The sequence below is a fragment of the Myodes glareolus genome, chromosome 27 (assembly GCF_982192425.1).
Source record: "Myodes glareolus chromosome 27, mMyoGla1.1, whole genome shotgun sequence".
In the NCBI taxonomy this organism is placed as follows: Eukaryota; Metazoa; Chordata; class Mammalia; order Rodentia; family Cricetidae; genus Myodes; species Myodes glareolus.
Window position 1 is genome coordinate 1,609,495 of NC_142052.1, and position 26,124 is coordinate 1,635,618.

Here is a 26,124-nt window from a genome sequence, read left to right on the forward strand (position 1 = left end):
AAGCCACTAGCTGAGCACTCCTGTCTGTGCATGTGCCTATGTTGGACATTCCGTGTAAATGGAACCACACAATATGTAGCCTTTTATAACTTACTTTTTCATTCAACGTGTGGTCATGATCCTTCAACATTATAACATGAAAATTAAGTACTTCATTTCTATTTATGTTTGAATAATATTCCATTTTATGAACATGCCATATTTTTTATTTAGCCATTAATATGTTGGTGAACATCATTTTATGGACATGCCATATTTTATTTAACCATTCATCTGGTGGTGGCCATCATTTTATGGATGTGCTGTATTTTATTTAACTATTCATCTGGTGGTGAATTTTTGTTTTTAATTTGTTTGCTATTTGTGATGCTTCTCAAAACATTTGTGTACACATTTTTGCCTGAACATAACTATTTCGGTTGCTATGTGCATGTATGTGTCCCTAAATGCATGTATATGAGCATCTGGAGGCCAGAGGTTAATGATGGGTACTACCCTTTATCACTGACTGCCTTACATTTAAGATAGACTCCACCTCTCAACGTGAAGTTCACTCCTTAGGAAAGACTAGCTGGCCAGCAGCAAGCCCCTGGGATTCACGGGTCTCTATGACCCAACCTTCAGATTTGTACATGTACACTGCCGTGTTTGGCCTTTATATGGGTACCGCGGCCCTGTAGCAAGTTTCCATGGTTACACAGCAAACAATTTCTTATGCCTTCACCCCAGGCTTGGTGGATCTGTTTTCTTTTACCTCAATGACACGCCGGTTTATTTACTGTAACTTTGTGGTTGGTTTTGAAATCAGGCAGTCCACGTTCGCAAATTCTCTTCTTTATCGAGATCATTCTGATTCTTCTGAGTCCTCTGCATTTATGCTGGAATTCGGGACCCGTTTGTGAATTTGAGGGATTTTTGAGATGGGCTTAGCCTGTGGCTCCATTTGGAAGTTATTGCCATTGTACTTATTATTACCAATGTACTTATCCCATTGCTATGACAAAGTCACCGTCCAAAGCAACTTTACAAAGCAGGATTTATTTTGCCTAGAGCTTGAGTATACTGTCTTTTGTGGCAGAGAAGACATGGTGGCAGAAACGTCAGCCAGCTAGGTCTATCTTGGCTTAGAGTTTGAGAGTACCCTCCTCTGTGGTAGAGAAGACATGGTGGCAGAAACATCAGCCAGCTAGGTCTGTCTTGGCTTAGAGTTTGAGAGTACCATCCTCTGTGGTAGAGAAGGCATGGTGGCAGGCCATGGACCAGTTGATCACGTTGCACCTGGACAGGAAGCAGGGAGGATGGATTACGACCCCAGTTTGCCTTCTGTCTTCTTCCCTCTGTGTTTACTCCAGGGCTCCAGTGCCTAAGACTGGCTTCGCAACACGCACTGGAGAGAATTTATCCTTCCATTGTCTAGCAGATGTCCCTGAGTATGTAAAACTCGTTTTTCATCCATAGTATTTTAGAATTCACCAATGAAGTGATCTAGGCTTAAGATTTCCTTGTGAAAGTTGTGGGATTTTGGTGTGTGTATGCACCTGTTTGAGTGTGCATGTGCACTGGTATACATGGAAAGACTGCTTACATACAGAAGCATGTTTCTCTGCCACATAAGCATTTTTATTAATTGCTTGAGAATGCCATACATGCATATAATGTATTTGATCATAGTCACCCCTGAGTCCTCCCCACAACTCCTCCAGAAACTTCCTCTGTCTTGACTCCCTCAAAACTTTGTGACCACTTTTCCCCCTTTTGGAGCAAAACCCTTAGCAAAATTGATTTTCCTTCCCTCAACCCATCAACTACGGCTCATTAGCCCCACCCTTCTGTCCATGATGGAATGCACACTGAATTGACCTGCAGTCTCGAGTGGACAGCTGTGGATCATGAGTCAGCTGTGCTTTCAAGTCCAGAAGACACTGACATTGAGTTTGGATGTGTGGATGGAAGCCCAGAAGACACTAACATTGAGCGTGTGTGTATGTACACACAGACGTTGAGTATGTATGTCATTGTATATCATACAATGTCTGTATGTATGATACAGACATTGAGTGTATGTAGACACTGATATTGAGTGTATATGTGTAGACACTGACATTGAGTGTGTATGTAGACAATGACATTGAGCATGTGTATGTAGATACTGACATTGACCGTGTGTGTGTAGACACAGACATTTAGTGTGTGTATGTAGATACAGACATTGAGTGTATGTATGCAGACACAGACATTGAGTGTGTGTATGTAGACAGAGACGTTGAGTATATATATGTAGACACAGACATTGACTGTATGTATGTAGACACAGACATGGAGTGTGTGTATGTAGACACAGACCTTGAGTGTGTGTATGTAGACAGAGACATTGAGTGTGTGTATGTAGACAGAGACATTGAGTGTGTGTAGGTAGACACAGATGTTGAGTGTGTGTGTGTAGACAGAGACCTTGAGTGTGTTATGTAGACACAGACATTTAGTGTGTGTTGTCCAGAGACTGGAACTTGACCTTGGTGTCTTCCTCAATCATTTTCTACTCTAGTTTTTGTGAGGGGATCTCTTGATGAGCCTGAATCTTACTGATTAGCTGCCCATGGGGATCTACCTGTCTCTGTTCCCCACAGCTGGGGCTCAGACATATGCCACCATGCCCAGATTTTATGTGAGAGCTGGAGACACAAATCTAATTCCTCATGTTTGCAAACACTGTGCTGATTGAAACATCTTCCAAGCCCTTATTTATTGTTTTAAAAGATTAAATTACAAAATCAATCTCTTTTACTTACAGAACTATTTACATTTTTAACTTCTTGGATAAATTTAAGGGCTGTACATCTTTCTGGGGAAGATATATATTCCATCATAGCTGTTTGATTTTCTGTAATGTGACTTTATGTTCTCTTGTATGCCTTATTTCTTTAGTTAGTAATGATGCCCTAGTTCCTTTCTTCCTTGTAACTACCACACCATTCTGATTTACATAATAGATTCCAATTAACTGCAAAATCAAGAGGTGTATTATTTGTATCTTCTTCCTTTTTGAACAAAGCTTCATTTTGGTGGTGGTGTTGAACCAGTGATGGCTTCACTGTCTCCACTCTGAGGTTGTTTCTCTTGGTGTACTTCTCTGTCACTTCCTGCGAGAATGTACATGTGAAGTGTTTTGTTCCTTCCCTCCAGGTGACAGCTGTGCTAGAGCGATATTTTCAAATTAAAGTGCTATTTTCTGTGAAGGGCGCTGGCCTCGGGTGTGGCAGATGGCACACCCGAGAACGTTTCAGTTGATTTGGGAAGATGCTCTTTTCTTTTCCTGGAAGTTTTGGGATCTTCTGTTTGTCCCTGTTGGCTTTCAGCTTTTGACGATTTTGTCATGAACAGGATGTGTCTGTTTTATTTTCCGTGTCAGATTCTTCCTTACCATCTCCCTCCTCTCAGCCCCAGGTCTCAGTTCCAGCCCTCTCTGCTCAGTGTTTCTTGAAACAGTCGCTCGCGGTTGTCATAGCTCCCTAGCAATCATTTCATTCTGCTCATGCAAACTCTTCATTTATGTCTCTTCTTAGATTGTAATAATTACACCCTGACATACCTAGTCAGCCTGTATTTAACAACTAAAAATAAGTATGATACTCATATTTGAAAGTTTTACTGAGCATTTGCATACTGTTTTTTTATAGGATTAAGTCAGAAACCATGAGAAAACAGTCTCCAATCCATGGTTATTCTAGTCACTTAACTGATTTTATGGGAAAGCCTGTCAATCCTTTATGGATACTTAAGAAAAGCAACATTCCAGATACTAAGCAATGATATAAAATCCCATAAATAAATATTAAAAATAAATTCAAATTTCCACAAAGCTCTCATACACCAAAATAAATTCCAAGTGGACTGAGAAAAGCTTTCTAAAATAAAATGTTGGCAAATATGTATTTAACTGAAGTGAGACTGAGGAAGTACTTCCAAGCCCTAAAATCTCGTGGTATATTAAGAGGGAATTGAAACATTTAATTACATGGACACCAAACATTTTCCATGTTTGGTTCTTTTTAAAATTTTAAATTTCTTAATTTTCTGTTTCAAATTTTAAATTTTTTTATATCTCATTGGTCATGTGTGTCTCTGTGTGACGTTTGTGGTATCAATACGCTTATGCCACACTATACCTGTGGAGGTCAGAGGACGACATATCAATTTATCCTCTCCCTCTCCCTTGTGGGGTCCAGAGTTAAACTCAGGTCACCAGGCTTTGAGGAAAGAAAGTGTCTTTACTTGCTAAGTCATCTCACCTACCCCTCAAACTTTTTCTTAAAAAAAAAAATCAAAGTATAAGGACAGCAAAAGACTAAGAATAAACTTGATTAGAAATATTAACTATAAGTATAACAGTGGGCTAATAACCAAAGCCCTTAAGGAATTCTTGTAGATGTGTTAGGAAAGCATGAGAATCTATGGTTTGAGGACATGGATAGTTTGCAAAGGTGAACAATATCGCCAGAAGCTCACAAAGTATCTCCACTAATAGCCAGGAGGTTAGAAGTGAGAAGTAACACTGCCACTTGACTGAAAAGCGATGGATTGCTAATACTCAGTTCTGGCTGGAGAGAAGGCTCGCTAATGAAGAGCACCTGCTGCTCTTCCAGGGGACCTGAGTTAGGATCCTATCACCCATGTCAGGCAGCTCACAACCACTTATCCCAGCTCCCGAGAATCCAGCGCCCCTTGTGGTCGTCATGGGCACCTGCAGACACGTGCGGATACACGCACATACCCTCAAATAAAAATAATCTGGTTTTTAAAATGAGAGAGAACGGTCTACTTTTCCTTGATAAAACAGGCTGTTACATGAACTGTGACTCAGAGTTGAGTTGACTTGGGCGACTGTGGTGAAATCCTTAGGTTGGGTAGCACGTACAAATTTGGTTTCTAGAAGGACATCTTGTAATGCTGCCTCTTCCCACGTATGCACCTATGATGCCTTGTGCCACCCAGAGCTTTGGCGTCTCTCACTCACCTTTTTAATGGTCATGTTTTAATAATATTTGCATTTCACAATTGTACATATTTGGGCTATAAACTGATTATATAGTCAATGCATAAACATGAGGAATAATCGCAGCAAACAAGTTAAGAGATTTCTCACCTAAATGCTTAGCCCTTCTCCGCGGTAAGCACATTTGAAACCTCTTCTCTTAGCAGTGTTGTAAAGCTGACTGACTCACTCACCGTGCTCGGCGGTAGAGTTTTGTTTTTAGCCTCATCCCCTTCCCTGAGCCTGGTTACGCCCATTACCTCCTGCCCAGAGTCTGCATCCACCATCCTGATTTGCTCTTTGTGCGTCTATATCGTTTTTTACAAATGTGGTAACAGAAACTCTCTACGTTTGCTTTATTTCACTTCCCGTAAACTTCTCCACTTCCGTTCCTCTTATCACAAGTAACAGGATGTCCTTCTATGAGGCTGAATTGCGTCCTATCATGTGTATGTGTGTATCTCATGTTCTATATTCCATCTTCAGTCTCAGAAACTTTAAATTCGCCTTTGTGATGAGGGCCTGTGAACATGGGGAAACAGGCATCTCTTCAACAAACTGATTTCGGGTTTTCTGAGTTAAACCGCGGCGGTGGGATAGCTGGATCACAGGGTAGTTTACACCTACCTTTCAACCACCTCCCTTCTGGTGTGTGTGACTACTACGATGTTATATCCCTGTCACTTCTGTGCAAAGCTTCCCTTTCCTCCTTGTAGTTTGAGAAATTGTCATTCTAACAGGCGTGAAGTGCCATGTTATTGTGGGTTGTTTTGTTTTTGTTTTGATTTTTCGAGACAGGGTTTCACTGTGTAGCTTTGGAACCTGTCCCAGAACTTGTTCTGTAAACCATGCTGGCCTCAGACTCACAGAGATCTGCCTGTCTCTGCCTCCCAAATGCTGGGATAAAAGGCGTGTGCTCCCCCCCCCCCCCCCCCCCCCGCTATTGTGGTTTTATCTAACAGGCACGAAGTGGTTTCCATTTGCATTTCCCCAGTGATCGTTGATGGGCTCCTATTTGAAAACAACTCCTTAGGAAAATATTCATACAGATTCAGCCTCCAGGGCACCAAGAGGCCTGTACAGCTGTAGTCCAGCATAGGAAGGCCGAGTCTCGAGTGGGTAGCGGAACATGCCAGCATCTTCTGTTCTATTACTTTAATGTTCATGAAAGAAACAAGGCTAAAGGTCCGCAGGGGCTTGCATCAAAGTGTGGTGAACCAGTGACCCCACACAATGTGTAGTGGGATTGAAGTCCCTTTCTCTAGTCCCTCAGAGGGCCCTGCTTGAGGCTTTGAGGTTGAGGCCTAAATTGTAATAGAAGCCTCAATATGTTGGAGATGGTAGGACCATGGCACAATCCATGGAGAAGGCTACAGGCACAGGGCGGACCCACTCTGAAAAGGGCTATGTTTGCTACTGGGGGTCACACCCAGAGAGGCCTGAAATGGTCTGCTGTGAGTCCATCACAAGTCCCCATGTCAGACATGTTACTGTAGGGTTTTTTTCTCTGCTGGGCTATTGTCTTGCTTTGCTTTCATCTTTATGCCTTTATTCCTTCCTTTTGGAAGGGATTGGTTATTGTAGGATCTTCTAGAGGCTCACAGTTAAAGACATTGTCTTGAGTCTCAGAATTGACTTTAGACCTTTCGACATTGTCCAGGCTGGTAAAGACCGGAGGGGACATCCAAGATGGATTAATGAATTTTACATTCTGGGTTGAAAATGAGGCCCGAGGGGAAGGGAGCCTGAGTGATGTCGTGATTTAAAATGATGGGCTGGAGTGTCAAGTTGAGTTGCAGTGTTTAATCTTCATTGTTAACTTGCCTGGATTGGAAATCACCATGGGAACACACCTCTTGGCATGTCTGTGAGAACATTTCCAAAATGTTTAACTGTAGAGGAAAACTCATACGCTATGGCAGGATTTCTGTCCAGAATTCAGTGTTCTAATTCTCAATGACTAACAAGGGTAGAAATTGCTTCTTTATTAGAAATTCCATTGGCTTTCGCTTTGGCATAAAACATTTAACACATTTAACTCTTTAAATATCCAAAATGAATCTGCTGTGTTTAATTTTGTTTTAAATTCTCCTTCAACTTAGTACCTGTATTTTCTAAAGATAACCAGTTAGCATATCATTACCATAATTCCTTATAGTTTTATTGAAATTTTCACATGGTTGATCCACCCTGAAAAATAAGAGATATGTGGTTTTCGATGCTAGATCACAACGCAAACATTTGGATAAGGTCAACGTTACTCTTGACCCGTGTTGCAAATCCATCGTCTCGCTACAAATCTGTGCTTTAAACTTTAGAAACTACTCAGCTTGGGCTGCAGGTGCAGCTTGGATGTGGTGTAGACTTGCCTAGTATTAATGCAGCTCTGTGCTCCATCCCTAGCACTGCGTGAAACTATTGGTGCCAGTTGCTTGTTATCTCGGCAGTTTCCAGGTGCAGCCTGGAGGACCAAGGAGTTCAAGGATATCCTCGGACGTAGCGAGTTTGCACCCAGACTGGAATACAGGAGATACTGAGTCTGTTTATCTTGTAGATTAAGAAAAGGAGACTATCAGAGTTGCTTTGATTTGCATTTCTCTGATGACTAAGGATATTGAACATTTCCTTAAGTGTCTTTCAGCCATTTTAGATTCCTCTGTTGAGAGTTCTCTGTTTAGGTCTGTACTCCATTTTTTATTGGATTATTTGTTCTTTTGATGACCAATTTCTTGAGTTCTTTATATGTTTTGGAGATCAGACCTCTGTCTGATGTGGATTTTATCTTACACCTGTAAGAATGGCCAAGAGCAAAAACACTGATGACAACTTATGCTGGAGAGGTTGTGGGGTAAAGGGAACACTCCTGCATTGCTGGTGGGAATGTAAGCTGGTACAGCCCCTTTGGATGTCAGTGTGGTGATTTCTCAGAAAATTAGGAAACAATCTTCCTCAAGATGAGTGGATATATGCTACTTTTGGGTATATATCCAAAAGATACTCAATCATGCCACAAGGACATGTGCTCAACTGTGTTCATGGAAGTATTGTTTGTCATAGCCATAACTTGGAAACAACCTAAATGCCCTTCGACCAAAGAATGGATAAGGAAAATGTGGTATATTTACACAATGGAGTACTACACAGCAGAAAAAATAACAGTAGCTTGAATTATGCAGGAAAATGGATGGAGCTAGAAAACATCATTTTGAGTGAGGTAACCCAGACCCAGAAAGACAATTATCACATGTACTCACACATAAGTGGTTTTTAAACATAAAGCAAAGAAATCCAGCCCACAAATCACAATCCTAGAGAACCTAGACAACAATGAGGACCCTAAGAGAGACATACATAGATCTAATCGACATGGGAAATAGAGAAAGACAAGATCTCCTGAGTAAATTGGGACCATGGGGACCTTGGGAGAGAGTAGAAAGGGAGGGAAGAGGAAGGAAGGGGAATTGGAGAAAATATGTAGCTCAATAAAAAGAATTTTTTAAAAAAGAGGATAACTTTATATAGCTGATTAATGACTGTCCTTTCCAGCTGTGAAGGGGCAGTCACTGTAGCCCCTCAGACTTCCTAGGTGTGACAGCAGAGACAGGGGAGGAAGGAGCCACCATTGTCCTCAGGGTTTTGAGATGAAACAGCAGGAGTTGTTCTGCATGTTCATGTGAGCAAGTTGGTTCATTCATATAGATATATATATGTGTGTGTGTGTGTGTGTGTGTACACACATATGTACATATGTGTGTGTACACAAATATGACTTATTTCATAAATAAAAAATAGTCATATTAAACCTCTTTTCATTCCTTCTTTGGTAATTATTGGCTGGTAATAATTCACATGGATAGCAAACTTTGAATTGAAAAATATAGTTTTCTTTTATGTTCAAGTCTTTGTGACTGGCTTCTTGGGGGTGGACATTTTTTTTTTTGAATTAGTGATTCCCCTTCTTCAGAAGTTTGACCTCTTTTGAGAGACTTCAGTATCTAAAGAGTGACTGTTATCTTTAAGTGACAGTAGTGATTTCAAGTTGTCTCTCTCCTCACATGGGGAGTGTGAAAGCTGGATGCTTAAAGCAGTTTGTCCAGCGTCTTATAGCACATCCTTGGCAACGTGTGGTGTTGAAAGTGGGGTCTTCTCAGAGCAGCCAGAGCCTCAACTCTTGACCACAGCAAAGTGCACACATCCCATCCTCAAGTGCCTTGGCCAGCAGCTATTCTAGGAGTACAGTTGTCTGCACTTCTCAACTAACTACATGAGCTATTTTTAAAATACTGAATGTGGTGATTACAATGAACCTCTTCATTTGGGGGGATCTATAGAATTTGTCAAATGATAAAACTTAGCAGCCAAACATGATTTTAAAATTACTTACTTAATGGGACTCTTGTTGGCGGGCTTGCTTTAGAGATCTATGTGTCTTCCAAGAATGTAAGTACTCATTACAAACATTTTGAGAAAATTGGTCTATACTCCAGAAGACTGAACAATAAGGATATTTTCTGATCTCTTCTGAAAAAAATTACCGCTAATTATAGAAAATTAAGTGCAAACAGTACCAACATAGTTATTAGCACCACAGATTTGATGAGCTTTTCTCCAAAAGGAACTACAAATTATATAAAATAGCAATTATGATCCTGAATAAGGCTTGTCACTGAATCCCGTCGGTATCTACTCTTAAAAATATGGGATATGTGTTCCTAAAAATATATTGTGGGTTAAAAATGGAAGATCTGCCTCTCAGCGCTTTATAATTTTTTTAACATTTCTTGAGTGTGTGTGTGCATATATGTGCACATCCATATTATAATACATACATTTCCGTGAATTATTTGAAATCAGATTATCATATCATGAATAATTTTATAGACCTAGCGTGTTCTGAATAGGCCTGATACCACTGACTCCCGTGACCTGTGGTGGGCAGAGTCTTCTCCTGGGATGAAGCGGTGAAACGTGTGCTTGCCACCTGATTTTCCGTTTATTACAGACCTTGGGACTCCTACTGTAGGGTGGAGATTTCTGTGGGAAAGTGTCACCCCACAGTCCTGAAGGTTTATGAGAAGGAAAGGAACCCGTGGTTATCATGGGTCTGCCGGTGACTGAGAATGGAGAATAGGCAAGTGTTAATGATAGCGTTGGTTTGTTTGTTGTCTGGGAGGCACAGCGCTCACTGTGTAGCCCAGGTTAGCCTTCAACTCCCTGTGTAGCTCAGGATTGCCTGAACCCTGCAGCCCTCAGATGCTCTGGCTTTCCAAGTGCTGGGGGTGGAGGTTTAGGATGCCATACACGGAACTGGTATCTTAGAAGACGAATTTCCTCTCGGTGCTGGGTGTGTGGCCCGGATTCTAAGTCGAACTAGAAAATAAGCCAGTTTATCCAGAAGATTAAATTAAAGGTCCCAAAGGATTGGAGTAGAGCCCAAGCCAGAGCAGATGTGATATTAAAGTCAGACCTGAAAGCAGGCGCTCCCTCAGCAAGAGACAGAAAACCGCCACGTTGTTGTCTGAGTCAGGTTAGTGAAAACGGAATAGGTTAACCGCTCAGACTGCCCGGGCTCAAACTCTGACATCATCTCCAATTTTGTGGCATTTGTGATCACTAGTTCCATGTCTCAGGAAAACGAGAAGAATTTTACAATCTTCACTGGGTTCTTGTCAGGATTGAGTTGATTTACGGAGAGCCCAACAACAGTGCTTAGCGGGCGGCAAATCTTAGTTCTTAGTGGATGTTACAATAATAGCCGTGGTATACGAGCCCACTGTTATTGCTATGGCTTTCGCTTTTCCGAAGCAAAGAACTTGGGATAATTACACGGCGTGCAGTGCTCCTCAAGGCAGGTTTTCACTACTGAGACGTTTCCTGGACCACAGTAGCTAATGAGAACTTTAGTTCTAGAACTAACAAGTCCCGGGACTCCAGCTGGACAGATCAGTGCACTCAGCACTCCCTGCTCCCTCCTGCCGCTCCCAGGAAGACTCCTGCAGGAACTCCAAAGGAACTGAAATCCGCAGACCTGAAGTCAGGTCCCATCTGCCCAGGACAGACTCTGTGGCCCGCAATAAGCCTTCCGGTTCCCTCTTAATGTGCTGTTGACAGCTGGACTAGACCAGTGGCTTTCAAGAATGCCTCAGGAAGATATAGGGAATGCAGTACGCAGAGTATGTCAAATTAAGGCTAATTCTTCAAACACAGTTTGAAGTTCAGGCTTTCTGTCTTGGAATTCCATATGCATTTGATGAACGGGAATCACTGCTAAATGAGTTTTGGTTTCGTTGGGGTAAATACCCAGGAGAGATACAGCCGGCTCATACGTTAGGTCTGCTTTAAGTTCTTTGAGAAATGTCTACACTGACTGCCATAGAAACTGAACTGGTTAACATCCCCCCGAGTAGTGTACACACCATAGCCTCCAGACCCTCACTGTATTTAGCCTCATGGACTGGTGCCACATGGAGTCACAATATAGTTTCACTTGCATTTCTCTGCCCAAGTGGTACTGAATGGTTTTTCATCCTTCCTTGGCTAGTTATATTTTTAAGAACTGTCCATCTATTTCATTACCCCATTTGTTAGCTGAGTTATTTTATTTTGGGGGGGTTGTGTGTGTGTGTGTTCTTTATATCACAGAGATCTTTGCACATCAATATTTTATTCACAGTTTGATCCATGAGGATCAAACAATGATCCTTAGTGATTCACAGTTGCTAATCTATAAAATCAACCTAGGTGTTCGTCAACAGAAGAATAGCTAAGGAAAATACCACTTATAAACATAATGGAATTCTTGCCACACATTCACTCTAAGTGAATTAAGTCAGTCTCAGAAAATAACAAATGCTTCATCTTTTTTCTTAATTTTGGGTCCCAGACTATAGAAGAATAGAACCATATATGTATAAGATGCATTAAAACAGAAGCAAAACTACCCAGTAGAACAAAGGAGACCAGTGGGGTGGGGTTGAGGAAGAGGAGGGAGAAGGGCTAGGAGGAGCCTTATATTCTTGTGTGGAAACTGCATTTGTAACCAAATTGTTTTGTTTCATTTTATTTTTTACTTTACATCCCAGCAACAGTTTAACATAATTTAAAGACAAATTATATTTTTAAAAAGAAAAAAAAACTTTAAGAATAATAGAAGTTTTACCTAGATGAACTCCAAGGTCCCTTCAGCTACTGTTCTGCTATATGTGCTGAGATGCTTGTGAAACTGTTCACAGAGCCAAACATTGAGAAATAAACCTATAGGTAAAGGCAGTGACTTCCAACTCTGGAGTTGCTGAGTAGCTACAAGAACAGAATGGAGTAACACAGCACGGTGCTTTCTCATATTTGAAATCGAGATAAGGGCAGCTTCTGAAGCAGGTCTCTCACCTCTGTGCTTTGACACATCCTGTTTATGGAGAGCACACACAACCTGATGCTAACTAACTCTGTGGGCAAGAAGAACAATTGTAACAGGAATACTGCCAGCTCACAAAACCGTTTTGTGTGTGTGTGTGTGTGTGTGTGTGAGAGAGAGAGAGAGAGAGAGAGAGAGAGAGAGATAAAATTGTGGAATTTTTTATAAAGAGAAAAGTAATGATATGGCCATGGGTAATAATCTTACCATGAGTTTACTTTATACAGGTTATTCTAATTTCACAATATGGATGAAGTCTTCAGATTGTATAATTTTTTTGACTGTGTTTCAAATGCTATACACACTCGTTTCCAATTATAGATGGTTCCCTGTCAGTTACTCCAGTGTGGGCAACCTCCTTCACACACAGATACATGATGATCTCTGGTACTCTGGTAGAGTGGACTCAGGTCTCTGCTGCTAAAAGAATTTCTAGTTTGCCCCTTTCCTCTCCTCCTCTCCAGTCTCTCCAAAGTGGTCTTTTCCTTCCTGCACCCTGAGCTTCACCTGTTCCCTTCTGGTTTCTCCAACTTTTTTAAATTGATTTTTATTGAACTCTACATTTTTCTCTGCTCCCCTCCCTGCCTCTCCTCTCCCCCCTTCAACCCTCCCCTAAGGTCCCCATGCTCCCAATTTATTCAGGAGATCTTGTCTTTCTCTACTTTCTCCTTCCCATGTAGATTAGATCTATGTAAGTTTCTCTGAGGGTCCTCATTGTTGTCTAAGTTCTCTAGGATTGTGGAACAAAGCAGTTCTCTTAAGTGCTATATGCTATAACAGTCCTCTTGGTGGTTTCTGAAATATCCTTTACAAATGAAGTGTTTACAATTATGATGCAGCATTACCGTTAGAAGTAAGTGAGAAATAGATTTCAGGAGCACTGGGCTCAATTGATTTGAAGAATGGGTGAGGAAAATAATGTCACCACCTTCTCTCTGGACAGAAGACCCCTACTGATGAATAAGTCTATAACATATGTTTATAACTTGGAATGCCCAAATGTTTAGGCCTCACTTCAACTATCTAAATGTAAAGAAAACGTGTGTGTATAAATATATACACACAGAAAGATGGCTTCTTATAATTGATTAACACATAACAAGAACTGGACTCCTCTTGTAAGCGCCACGCATGCTGCGAGTTGAAGACTACCCCTGAGCCTTCTCACCAGTTCTGTCTCTTGTCTACACCCATGACTGCCTGTATTGTGCCAGTATGCGCATGTGTGTTAATTAAAGTATACTTTTCATAGTTGCACCACTGTGGTATGTTAGCGTGGAGCCGTGTCACCTATTAACACATCAGCATGGGCTGTTCCATCTTGATTTTCAGAGAGTTGAAGCTTGATTAGTGACATTGGGGCACAGGGACAATTCCATGGAGAACAGAGATCAGGAAGCCCCCCAGCGTGAAGTGAGAGGGTTCATCCACATGGAGCCAGAGTCAGTGCTATTGGGGGATGTCAGGAGCCAGGCGGTGCTATTGAACCCTGCACAGATTGAGATATTGACCAAAGGGTGTCCTACGGAGGAGTAATGAGAAGACCAAGTTTGGCCTCTCAGGAGTTACCCAGTGTGTTGTCTATAATCCACCTCAAGCAGATGTTGGCAGAATCACACTGTTTTTGTCCTGGGGTGATTTAATGTTAGTATGTTTTTGGACAGTAAATGTATTTGTATGGCTTCTTTTCTAAAATTAAGTTTCTCGAGGAATTGTGATCTTTTTTGTTCTAATTTCATTTAAGCAATCTATTTTACCTCAAAACCATTATTCCAGAGGAAAACAGTTCACATATAGAGAACAAGTAATTCTTCCTTTAATAAGACATTTCCAATTATAGCCATGGGGTAGCCAATCCGCTGCAGGGTGTTGGGTTTCTTTCAGTGTTCCATATGCTTATTTCTGATTAGAAGGAAAGATGTGTGGCTCCTGTAAGTGGTGAATTACACCCTGTGGATGGGGGGGGGGGGTACTTTATTCTCACAGATTTTTTTAAATTATAAAAGCTGTGAAGAGTTTTCATTTTTTGAAAACATTCCTTTAAAATATTTTTTTGCCTTAATTCTCCATGTTACGGTGACCATTATTTCAGAATTCTAAAAGTACTTGAAGAGAACCTGCCTCCCACACTGATAAGATACTCTACAAACCATTTTGTGTCGATGTATGGAGACCTTAATAAGAGTCTTTTCCACACCTGCTGTCTCCAAAATAAGCCTCAGATATTACAATGTCTTCATCAAGTCAGACCTGCAGATAACAGTTGGCCCAGGGGACTAAGCCTCCAGTCAAGCCTTCATTGTTTTTCACTTGCGCTGTTGGTTTAAAAATGTATCTGCAGATTTCAATTATTTTTAAGAACGCTTTAATATCAAGTATATTATAGTATTAAAATTAACCTTCTCCTTCTCACTTCCAGGGCGACCGCGACACACAGGGGCCAAGTGATTTTCAAAGATGCCTTAGCCCAGCAGTTGTGTGAGCAAGGAGGTAAGAGCATAGCGGCCCTGTTTCTGTTGGTTCCCTCTGAGTTACTCACGGCAGGTCCTACGTGTTATGACTGGGCTGCCGTTTCATTAATTTTCCTTTATCACGATGCTTTAAATTTGAATTATTGACCACTTCATATCCCTACTCATTGTTTATTCATTTGTTATTGATAAATATTGACTTCTGAACATAATTACTGTCAGCAAACAAACTAAAAGAAAATTTATCCTATTTTCAGAAAATTTTCTCCTGAATCACTTTTAGTTGTTGCAAAAGTGATAAATTTAAAATTTAATAGTAGTTATAAAATTGTACAAAATTAATCCCCTTTAATTTGCCACTTAAGTTTCTAGTTAACGTGTTTCTCATTATTACTTTACACTGTACTTCCTATGGCCTTGATTCAATTGGTCTTATCATGAGTTATCATATATCTATAGATAGACATAATCAGTATGATTTTACTTAAGTAAGTGACATTTGATAAATTGTTGTCAAACTTCTAATTATTTGCTAACAAATTCTTCACTCAGAAATTTCCTCCACAGATTCCAAACCTATTCTCAGTATTGTTTGCTTAAATCGACTTTTCTTCTCTGACTTTCAAGAATGTCAACATTAAAAATATGCCTTAATAGGCAAACTCATGAACTCTGTCATAATGTAAATATTTTCCATATTATGAAAATATTTACTGAAAACAGAATACCTAAAAGCAGGGAGCATCAGCATCATGAAAAATATATAATGTCAAAAAAAAACTACATCCAATCATACTTACCAGTCCCTAAAATTTAAGTTCTCTTATGCTGTACAAATGTATAAGTCTATTATAATTGGGTTGGACTATTTAAAATTAAATAAAAAGCTAAGAATATTAATGGGAAAAATTCTGAATGAATGAGGGCAAAACCTATCTTATATCATAGTATTGCATGTGCACATAATTTATGTCTGGTCCCTACGGTGTTGTTTAAAACCGAGCCAGGACCTGAAGGATATCACTGAACTCTGCAGCACATAATCCACAGAAATTGCATTGTTGCAACCAAGATAAGGTGGGAGAGCGATGACTTCCTGCTGCCAGGGAAGTAGCTGGTGCTGGAAACCCTGTGTTTATTTTGGTTCTTTCTACTTTTAACTAAAACATGATTTCTTCAAATAAAATAACATATTTTTGTATGTAATGATTTTCTATGCATTGCACAAAGAATACCTAGTATGTTTATGAAAGGAAGATATACCCTTCCCTATATACCACAGCACAGGGCCTTCCATCTACAATATATTTTAATTTGTTGATTCTAATTAAGCAATTAAAACAAGGCAGATTTTGTTTTGTGGAGCTTGGAACCAGGAGCATTTGAGATTGCATTGGGAGCCAGAAATACCGAGAAAGTAGAAGTATCTGTTGTCTGAGAACAGAATTCCGGCAGGTCATCAGCTTTGCTTCCTTTCCTCGGAAGACTGTCCTGCAGATGCTGTCCCAGCAGCTGCCAGGGGGCTGCCTGGACTCAGAATCCCTCAGTTCTCATTCCCACCCCACTCACCCTCCTCTCAGTCCTGCCTGAAAGCTGCGTGAGGGAGCCCTAGTCCAGAAGTCCAGTGCTCCGTGTACCCCCAAACCATCCCTTTTTCCTTGATCAGATGACCTTCTGTTCTGGCTGACTCAGTCTTCCAGATACTCATGCAAAAGGAGAGAGAGAAAGAAAGAGAAAGAGAGAGAGAGAGAGAAAGAGAGGGAAGGAAGGAGGGAGAGAGAGTTGACAATAATAATGTTGTGGTGTTTCTGTCTCCATCCATTGTGATCACACAGTGGCCTTGTCTGAAGCTGATGTCTGTGAGATTGTTTATGTCCCACAAGAGGACACCAAGGCCCTGCTGTGTGGGCTAAACCAGCTGCCAGACGTCAGTGTTCTTCTCTCTCAAGGCTGAGGAGAGAGAGGAAGCTAGCAAGCCATCATTTACTTTCAGGTTTCAGGCTTTACAAGTCCTTTGCAGTCAGGGAACTGTGGTTGGAACTATGGTGCGACCTTCTTGGTTGGAGGAGGCTCAGCAATCACCTGGGAAGGCTCCTGCTGAGCAAAGACTCAAGCAAGGTCAGCGGTCGAGATAACAAGTAGGAGCTCTTCAGTAAGGGGAGAGTGTGAAGGATTTTCTTCTTAAGCTTGCCTATGTCTTCTAAAAGTTTAGAATGAAATTATATTAATTGAGTGATAAGAAAAGAACACAAATTCTTCCTGCCCCTAAATTATAACTATATGTTTTACCTTTTGAAGATGGAGGGGCACTTCTGCTGAGCAGTTGAACTGAACTATTTCTCAAGAACTGAAGAGAAATGTAGAGTGCCTATGTCGCTCCTGTGTGTTGACTGTCCTGATTCTTAACAAGGCCTGTCTCCGTGTGTCCTAATTACCTTCCGAGTGTCCATTTCTCCCACCTGGAAGCCTTTGGAAAGAGGAATCATGTCTCAGTTTCTTTTCCTTTAATATATAATATGCTTGTCTTAAAGCATGCGCTTAATGGATGATGAAGAATCAGTGTGAAGGATTTCCTATGGGAAACTCGCTGCCTCTCCTGAGGAGCGTTTCCCATGGATCTCTGTGGGACAGACTGGCTATCACAAGACAGTATTCTGTATACTCTTGCAAAATGTATGTTCTGTCTACTAACAATCTGTTAGTTAGCACTGGGGAGATGGCTCAGTCAGTAATGTGCCTGTCCTGTAAGCATGAGAACCTCAGTTCAGATCTCAGCGCTCACATGCTAAACCAGGCATGGCATAGATCTGCAACTCGAACACTGCGGTGGTGGAGGACAGAAACAATCTCCAGAGATAACTGGTCAGCCTAGCTTCATCGGTCAGCTCCCAGCTCAGAAAGAGACCCTGCCTCAAAAACCAGGAGAGAGTGATTAAAAAAGACACTGACTTCTGACCACAATACCCATGTATACACATGTGCATACACACCCGCATGCATGTATGTTCACATGTGTGTATACATACATGAACATACACGCACATCACATTCATCATACATACAAATAAATGTGAAAATTGTTCACAGATCTCCATTTCATCTCCAATCAATTGCCTTAGATCACACATTGGTATTTTTATTTCGTCTTATATTCTGAGGTTCTGGAAGTAACAGGAAACACTCTGCAGATGAGTTCTTCCAGTAGCCATGGTCCAGACAACAGGCTGGAGTGTATCCTCATCTCTGCCCTGGAGAGACTGTTGAGCTGCCCCTGCTGTTGGTGGGATGTTTTGTGCATGTGTATGGGGCTATATGCCCATGTTCATTCACTGGCAATAAAAAAAAAACAGAAATGTCTACCAGTCCTCTCCAAGATTATTGAGTGCCTACTGTTGCAAGGAGAGGCTGCTTGTTCATTCCAGCCACTCAGCTACCTTAGCCCCGAAATAACCACGCAGAAACTATTAATTAAATCACTGCTCTAGTTTCTTATTGGCTAATTCTTACATCTTAATTTAACCCATTTTTATTAATCTGTGTATTGTCACATGGCAGTGGCTTACCAGGTAAAATTCCCTGTGTCTGTCTCTGGCAGATCCATGGCGTATCTCCGACTCTGCTTTCTTCCTCCCAGAATTCAGTTCTGTCTTCTCCGCCTACCTAAGTTTTGCCCTATCCAGCCAAGGCAGTTTCTTTATTCATTAACCAATACAAGCAACACACAGAGGGAACTCCCACATCAACCTACCGTGGGTGCTGGCTTTGCTAGGGTAGGTCATGAGGTATGTCAAGGAACAGAGCCCAGTTGGGTGGGAGGCAGGGGGAAGGATGGTCCCAGATCAGGAGGGTCTCAAGCAAAGGTAATACTGGATCAAAAACCCAAGGAGGAGCCAAGGAATTGGCATGTGCCTGTCCAAGGGACTTCCCAAAATGTCACTAAGATTTTTAAAGACAAAAATGGTAGTGAAGTGCTGTTTGGAGTACTTCAATAAAGATGAAATTTTAGAATAGGCTAAAAACTCTGAAGGAAGTGGAGTAGACCAGTTCTCCATAAGAATTACTATTGGGCAATCAAGAAAAAGATGGAATCATAAAATATTATGAATTACATAAAATTCATACTTGCTACATAGTCCAGAATATCCTTAAGGTTGCCTGATCCCCCTGCATCTACCACCCAAGTGTGTGATTACATTTTTATGCCACCACATCTAGTTCCAAGAAGATTTTTATTTTAAAAAATTAAATTTGAAAAATTCACAAGAATTACATGAGCCTGAATAAAAACAGTCACTGTTGCCAAAACCCTCCGACAACTCAAGGAAAAAGTTTATTCTTTATAGGATTATAAATCAAGTGTCCAGTGTGAAGCAGACGTGAGTAGGTCAACATGGCCGCGGCTGGACCAATTGTGCACACAAATCACGGCCAGGAATGGAGCAGGGAGAATAACGGTGTTATGTGTGTGTCCGCTGGCCTCTGGGCTTTTTGGCATACCTTCTTCAATCATGCACACTGATTATTTAGCAAGGCCAGCTGTCAGACTCAGTGGTCTGACCACAGGCATACCCTGTGGTGCCCCCGAAGGGTGCCTGCCATTTATAAACCGTGCTGGGACCCTCTGTGGTTGACTTGATGGCAGCGGTTAAAAAAGAGAATGCTTCGTATCGGAAGAAGAGTTCAGACTTACATCTGATGCAGAGAAGTTCGAACAACTCTGCCTTCCACTACCCTGGTAGGCTGTGAGGAGATGCTTGCTATGGGCACTGGGCTATGGTCATGGGCTCTATTGTTTCTTCCGGACATCAGATCCTTTCATTTTTAAATCATTTGTGTTAAGGATTGTGGAAATGTCAACTGTGAGCTGGAAGGGATGCAAACGTTGACTAATCAAACCCGTAAAGTAAACAGGGTATTAAACTTAGATGTGGTCCTCAAAATCTTCAAATGTACCTATAGCACAGGTTCTAATAGATCCTAATAATAAAAGTCTGGAGTCAGATGTCGGGGGAAATGCTGAGAGATCAGAGAGATGAAGGAGCCAAACCTTAGAACTCATGTCCGTGTACGAGGTCAGGGTCGGGTGTATTTCAGTGTCAGGGCTAATAATGGTGGTCAGCCCAATGCCCAGTTCAGGCAAGGCAATCAATCAGTCATTCAGTAGTAATATTTTTAAGCGTCATTTGTAGGTCATATCTACCAGAGTCTTCCCTTGGCTATACCCTTATTATTCAGTAGCTAAAATCAGTATTTTTCCAAAAACCTAAAATGCAAAATCTTTATTAAACCAGTCTTCTCTCGCAGTGTGAGTCAGAACTGTGGGTCACCTTACCTACTTTCGTTGCTGAGGGGGAAAGTAATTCACTGGAATGTCCCCCAAGTTAAAGATTTGCTTGTCAGAGACATCTGTTTCCCTGTGGCTGTTTTGTAGCTTGAGTTTCACTTTAGCAGCTACAACTTCTGCTGCTGGCATCCCCAGGCTTGTGATTTACACACAAAGAGGGCTGGATTGGAGGCCGGGGAAGCCATCCAGTAGCTGCCTCCTGCTTCAAGGTCTGAGAAAGTACCTAGCAGAGGAAAGAACTGAGGCCCTCCTGGGGCTCTGACAGATACAGCGTCCCTGAGTGATCCAGGACTGGCAAGATTAAGGGGAATGGCAGAACTTGCTCGTATGGTCACAGTAAAACTTCTTGCTAGTGTCCCTGGGTGGGTCCGTCTACTTTTTACGTTCCCTGGAAAGGGGTGTTTGAAATGGATGCTATTTCTTTCAAGGTGATTGAACAAGGGTGTAAACAGCCTTCTCTGCAGTTCTGGGGGCCGTATACATTCCCACTTGACAGCTTTATCTGGTCTAAAGTCAAAACACCAAGATTTATGCCAGAAAGGAACTTGACATTGGCTGTCTCTGAATGCCCGTAGAGCCAGCTTTCCACCCAAACTGCTATATAATCTGCTTGACTCCCTCATATTTTAAAGGACAGAGCCGAGATTTGAGTATATATAATTACTTAGGAGAGAAATTGCTGTCAACATACAATCAATCACATTTTCGTTTTTCCTTGTGAAGTATTATTTCATACGACTTGTTAATTCATTCTTATTTTGATGTATGTATAAAAATACACTTGAGCCTATAACAAATGAATACAGTTTTTCAGAAGTTTTTAGGCATTGTCACGTATTCATATCAATTAACATAAATTGTGTTCTGTCTTCGGTACGCGTATGTGGTGCTGTAACCAGACCAAAGGGAACTGTGTATGAGAGAATCACACCCCTGTCCTTAGATGGTTTGTAGTAGACAAATACTAGTCCACAACTGAAAACTCAAAATATGCATATAAAAAAACCAGTCACTGGAAGGCTGTCTTCCAATCTCCTCGGAGGCCCTTGCTCAGCCGTGTTCCTTACTTCCTCTTACTTTTCAAAAGTCCCCTCCTTGGTGATGTTTAAAATGCCGAGGTCATCACTCTTTGGGACAGGGATTTCGCTGTTGCATGCATCCCTCTGAGGGGGTTTCTCCCTCACACACCAGCCTCTGTAAAGAACTCCATATATCCTCGGGATCCACTCCTAACCCTGCTGCCTGGCCTGTAAGGATTCCACTAACATACTGGGAACCCGGCCAGTCCAGGGCCCTACTTCTCTTGCCTCCTTTTTCTAGTTTCTTCGTGGTTCCTCCCCACCACAGCGTTCATGCAGACGCTACACAAGATTCCATTCCTAAACTTCTTATGGTGCTTGGTGTCCTCACTCCTCTCGTTTTCTTCTCTGATCTCTGTCCGTTTATTTAGTGCTGACTCAGAGCCAGTAAGACAAAGTGGTTGAGAACATGGAATGTGCCTCTCTCTGCATTTGAGCTCCTGTTCTGCTACTGTGTAGCTACGAAGTTTTTCTGAGTCTCCATGCCCTTGCCAGTTACATGGGAAGAATTCCAGTGTTTGTTTTCCGAGTCATCTTACGTCTAAGGGCTTGGTCTTCTAGGTTGTATCCTAAAGGAATAGAGTGAAGGGATTACATGCCATCAAGGTCTGGCGTGATGGCTGGCATCTTGGTGAGTGTTAGTTGTCACTCTTCCTTATAAGCATGTTTTAGTCACTTTTCACGTGACTGACGAAGTAGCTGACAGCAGCATCTTAAGAATCTTCTCAGTTCTGCTCACAGTTTGGGGTTGCAAACCACAACACCCAGTGCCCAGCTCACTTTTTCATTTCGGTAGAGTCTAGGGAGCCGAGCCACGGAGCAGTGCCACCTGCCTTAACGTTAGGTCTTCCCACTTAAGTTTACCGAGTCTGGAAGCTCCTTCACAGACGTGCCCAGAAACGCGACGCCATGGGTTCCGCATCTTCTCAAGCTGACGATCGTGAAGAACCACCATAGGCGATGTACGTTTAGATGCCGTTTTAGTACCTTCAACTCGGTTCTATGCTGGACTTTACTTTCCTTGAAGGCTACCTCTTTTTTTGCAGGTCTGTTTTAGTAATCACCCCAAACACTAAATAGGAGCCCACGGAACATCTTTTGTTCATGCATGTCTGCCTTCCACGCTTATTCCAGTGTGTTTAAGATCACCTTATTTAATCTCCTTGGTATTTCTTAAAGCAGCCTTTGTTTTGTTCATAACTACGGCCACGGTTTGGGTTCAGCCCTTCCACCAGTTCATTTATTTCTTGACACAAATTGGATTTGTCATATAAGTGACCCCAGTCGTCCAGCTCCATCTGCCATTCAAAGTCTTCTCCAGACTGCCCCTGCTTCTCCTTCCCTCTGCTCCCCTTCTTCCCCTTACTGCCCCCCACTCCCTCTCCACTTCCTTCCATCCTCCCTTGTCTTTCTCCTGGTGGTTCCAATCTCAGAATGTTATTTCAATCCTGATCACATGTTCTTGGCCTTCAGTCTAACTTACTACTGACTTTCCTCTATTCTGTGAATAAGAACTATAATTTTTTAGTTATCAAAGGGTTAGAAATTTTTAAATTACAGAACGACATTTTAAAATAATGTATCAGCAACTCCTATGGTATATTACTTTATATTCTTATTTTTCACTCAAAAGATGCTGTTCATATCATGAGTAATTTTTTTAAAACTGTGTGACTGTTTCTCCAAAAATATATGTGCATGAGCTTGGCAGGACAATGAGTCCCAAAGTTTAGTCATTAGGGTTCTGTTATTGACAGCTCATAAAAAAACAGTCTTACCTGAAAGATTTCTCTAAGTCAAAAAGATATATTTTTGAGTCTGACCCTTTTAAGTTTATTTTATATATGAATGAGGATCAGCTTCTGTAAAACACAAATCAAATTGAAGTGGGGGATGAGAGGGGCAGGGAAGAGAAAAATAATCGCTAATACTGTAGGATTCTGTGTATAATTTAGCTGCTTTAGGTATTAAGTAATCTTTTATATTGATCATAACTATTTCCCAAATACGGGGAGAACTATATTCACTCTAAATTTATAACATTTTTGGAAGTTCAATTATCATACTTGAAGGTCAAATGGTGCTTTATTGCAATAAAATACAAAAAGTAATAAAGAAATTATTCCTGGGGAGATGAAAGTCTCGGATCATAGCTCATTAAATACTAACTTCACAGACCGTGTCTAATTTGTCATATTTAGCTTTGGAAATTTAATACATTAGAATTTCAAATTAGGGGAAAAGATACATGAGACCAAACTACCTAGGGCCTTTGAATTCCAAAATGATTTAGGAGGTTAAGCTCTGGTATCCTAGTGCCTGTATTTGTGTGAATTACCTGTAGTGTGTGTGTGTGTGTGTGTGTGTGTGTGTGTGTGTGTGTGTGAGTGTGTGTGCAAGTGTATATTACCTACCTGATTCAAAGACGGTCTTAAGCACTCAGTGACATGAACAGACAGCTCAGTTTCAGATATTTGAAGAACTGAAGTCTTCATTGAACTGAATACTACGCCCAATAAATCGGCTGAAATCTGTTAGAGCTACAGTGTTTCTGAGTCACGTGTTGACCTTAGAGCATCCTTCTGAAACAAGCCATTGACAGGAAATATGGTCTTAAGAAGGAGAGCACGTACAATCTCGTTTTCCCTAGTATGCCTAGATGCTGTGATTGTGTGAGGTCCTGGGAGGCCCAAGCTTTAAAGGACTAAGAACGAATTTCAGTTCTTGATTTTCATTCTGCAGTGAGTGGCTCAGTTTCTTTCCTACCTTTGAGTGCGGTGGTTCCCTAATGGATACCGAGTACAGAGTTTCTTCCTAACGCTAATTCAGCCTTGTCCAGTGGAAATAGAATGTAAGCCCTATGTGTAGTTTTAAATCTACAGTGGTCGCATGTAAGAAACAAAAATAACATAGTTAATTTAGTTAACACAGTATATGTAAAATATTAAACATTTCAACATTTTATAAGCAATATAAAATTATTAGAAGATGTTTTACATTTTTTCTGTGCTAACACTCAAAAATCTAGCATATATTTTATACGCAAAGTGCACTTAAGTATTAGAATATCTGGCTTCTTTAAGGTTTTATGAATTTGCTGTTAGAAGTAGTATTACATGCCTATCTGTCCAGTCTTAAAAGTCTTCAAAACTAGATTGAGCATCCAAAAAGCTCCTTTTCCTTTATATTCACATATTGACAAAATTTGTTCATTTTTAGGAGCGTTTATCTACCTTTGATACAAAGTGTGTGTATATGTCAATACTATGTGCAAATAAATTCTTTTATTTTTATCAACCCAGTATTGTTAATATGAAATTTGTAGGAATATAACATAAGACAAAAAGCAGCTATAGTATTATTTAATGTAACAGAAGGAGCTATGACTGATATCTAAAGGGTTTAGACAGTTTAGATGACACTGGGACTTACAAGTTAACATCTAACATCGATTCTCATAAGCAACTGTATAACATCAATACGTTTCTAGTTTATTTTATGTTTGTGCATGTGCGGGGTGTGGAGGCCAGAGACCCACGGGGGTTGCCTTACTTCACATTCTTCACCTTTTTTTTAAGATCAGGTCTCCCACTGAGCCTGGAGTGCACTGTTTCAGCTGCCCTGGCGGTGCAGTCGATACCGGGCTCTGCCTGTCTCTGCCTTCTGGTGCTGGTATTACAGTAGTTCACCACCACCTTTGGCCTCTCATAGGGCTGCCGGGGAGCCTAACTTAGATCCCACGCTCGTTCAGCAAGCACTTGGCACACTGGCTTTCTTTCCTAGCCCTATACATTTCTAGTTTGGAAGTTTCTGAGTCAAGCCTTAGAACTTTCATAGCAGACATGGGTTATTCCGACATTTGATTGCTCGAAATTTGTGGCCATAGTGGGCTACATAGTGAGATCCAGGATGCCTTGGACTATAGAATGAGACCTTGCCTCAAGAACAGCAGGAACAAATTCGGTTCAACACAGATCCTTTCACTCCCTCTTACCGGAAGCTCCCTGTTCAGCCTGTTCATATGCACTGTGATAATGGGAAAACATGCGTCCGGTGCCGTAGTCTTTGTGATTTTAGGTTATTGGGCAAATATTTCTTTTGTGTGGAGAAAACCTTCAATCAGAGTTAAGAATTCAGACAGCCTTTGTGGATCCCCTACAATTTGATCAATAGGAATCAATACAAAACACAAAATCTTTAAATGTATTATCTTTCATTTGTAAGAGTTCCACAAATGCCTTTCATAAATTTAATCATGGCACTCTCCATAAAATCTTCATGTGTGTGTGTGTGTGTGTGTGTGTGTGTGTGTGTGTGGTGTGTGTGTGCGTGTGCAAATTTTCAAGACAGGTTTCTCTGTGTATCCCTGGCTGCCCTGGAACTCACTCTGTAGACCAGGCTGGCCTTGAACTCAGACATTCACCTGCCTCTACCTCCCAAGTGCTGGGATTAAAGGCGTGCATGCCTAGCTTAAAATCTACTTTCTAAAAACCCACGCAAATATCTTCAGTATGCATTATGTGTTAAGCTGAAGTCACTTCACAGAATGGGTCTCATTTTAAAATACTGTTAATTCTGGATTCTTAGTTTGGCATAGCTGATCTATTGCCCATTGTAGGAGAAGTTGATTTTTCAAATCTAGTTGACAGTTTTCTTTGAAAATTAGAAAAGACTTTGGAGTGTCTGTGCCACGAACTCTTACATTTCGGCAGTGAACTGACATCTCCTCAAATTTGGAAACCATTATGGGGCAGGGTAGAAACAATTGTCAGCCATGTGACCTG

At 41.2% G+C, this 26,124-nt stretch overlaps 1 protein-coding gene across 2 annotated transcripts in view; it reads left to right on the plus strand.

Moving 5' to 3' along the window:
- Positions 1-26,124, plus strand: part of Reln (reelin) — a 433,437-nt gene that overhangs the window by 172,838 nt on the left and 234,475 nt on the right. For both annotated transcript variants that reach the window (XM_087902405.1, XM_087902404.1), the window contains exon 4: positions 14,866-14,936. In XM_087902405.1, coding sequence (XP_087758531.1) covers positions 14,866-14,936 — 71 coding nt within the window. The remainder of the gene's footprint in view (positions 1-14,865; positions 14,937-26,124) is intronic.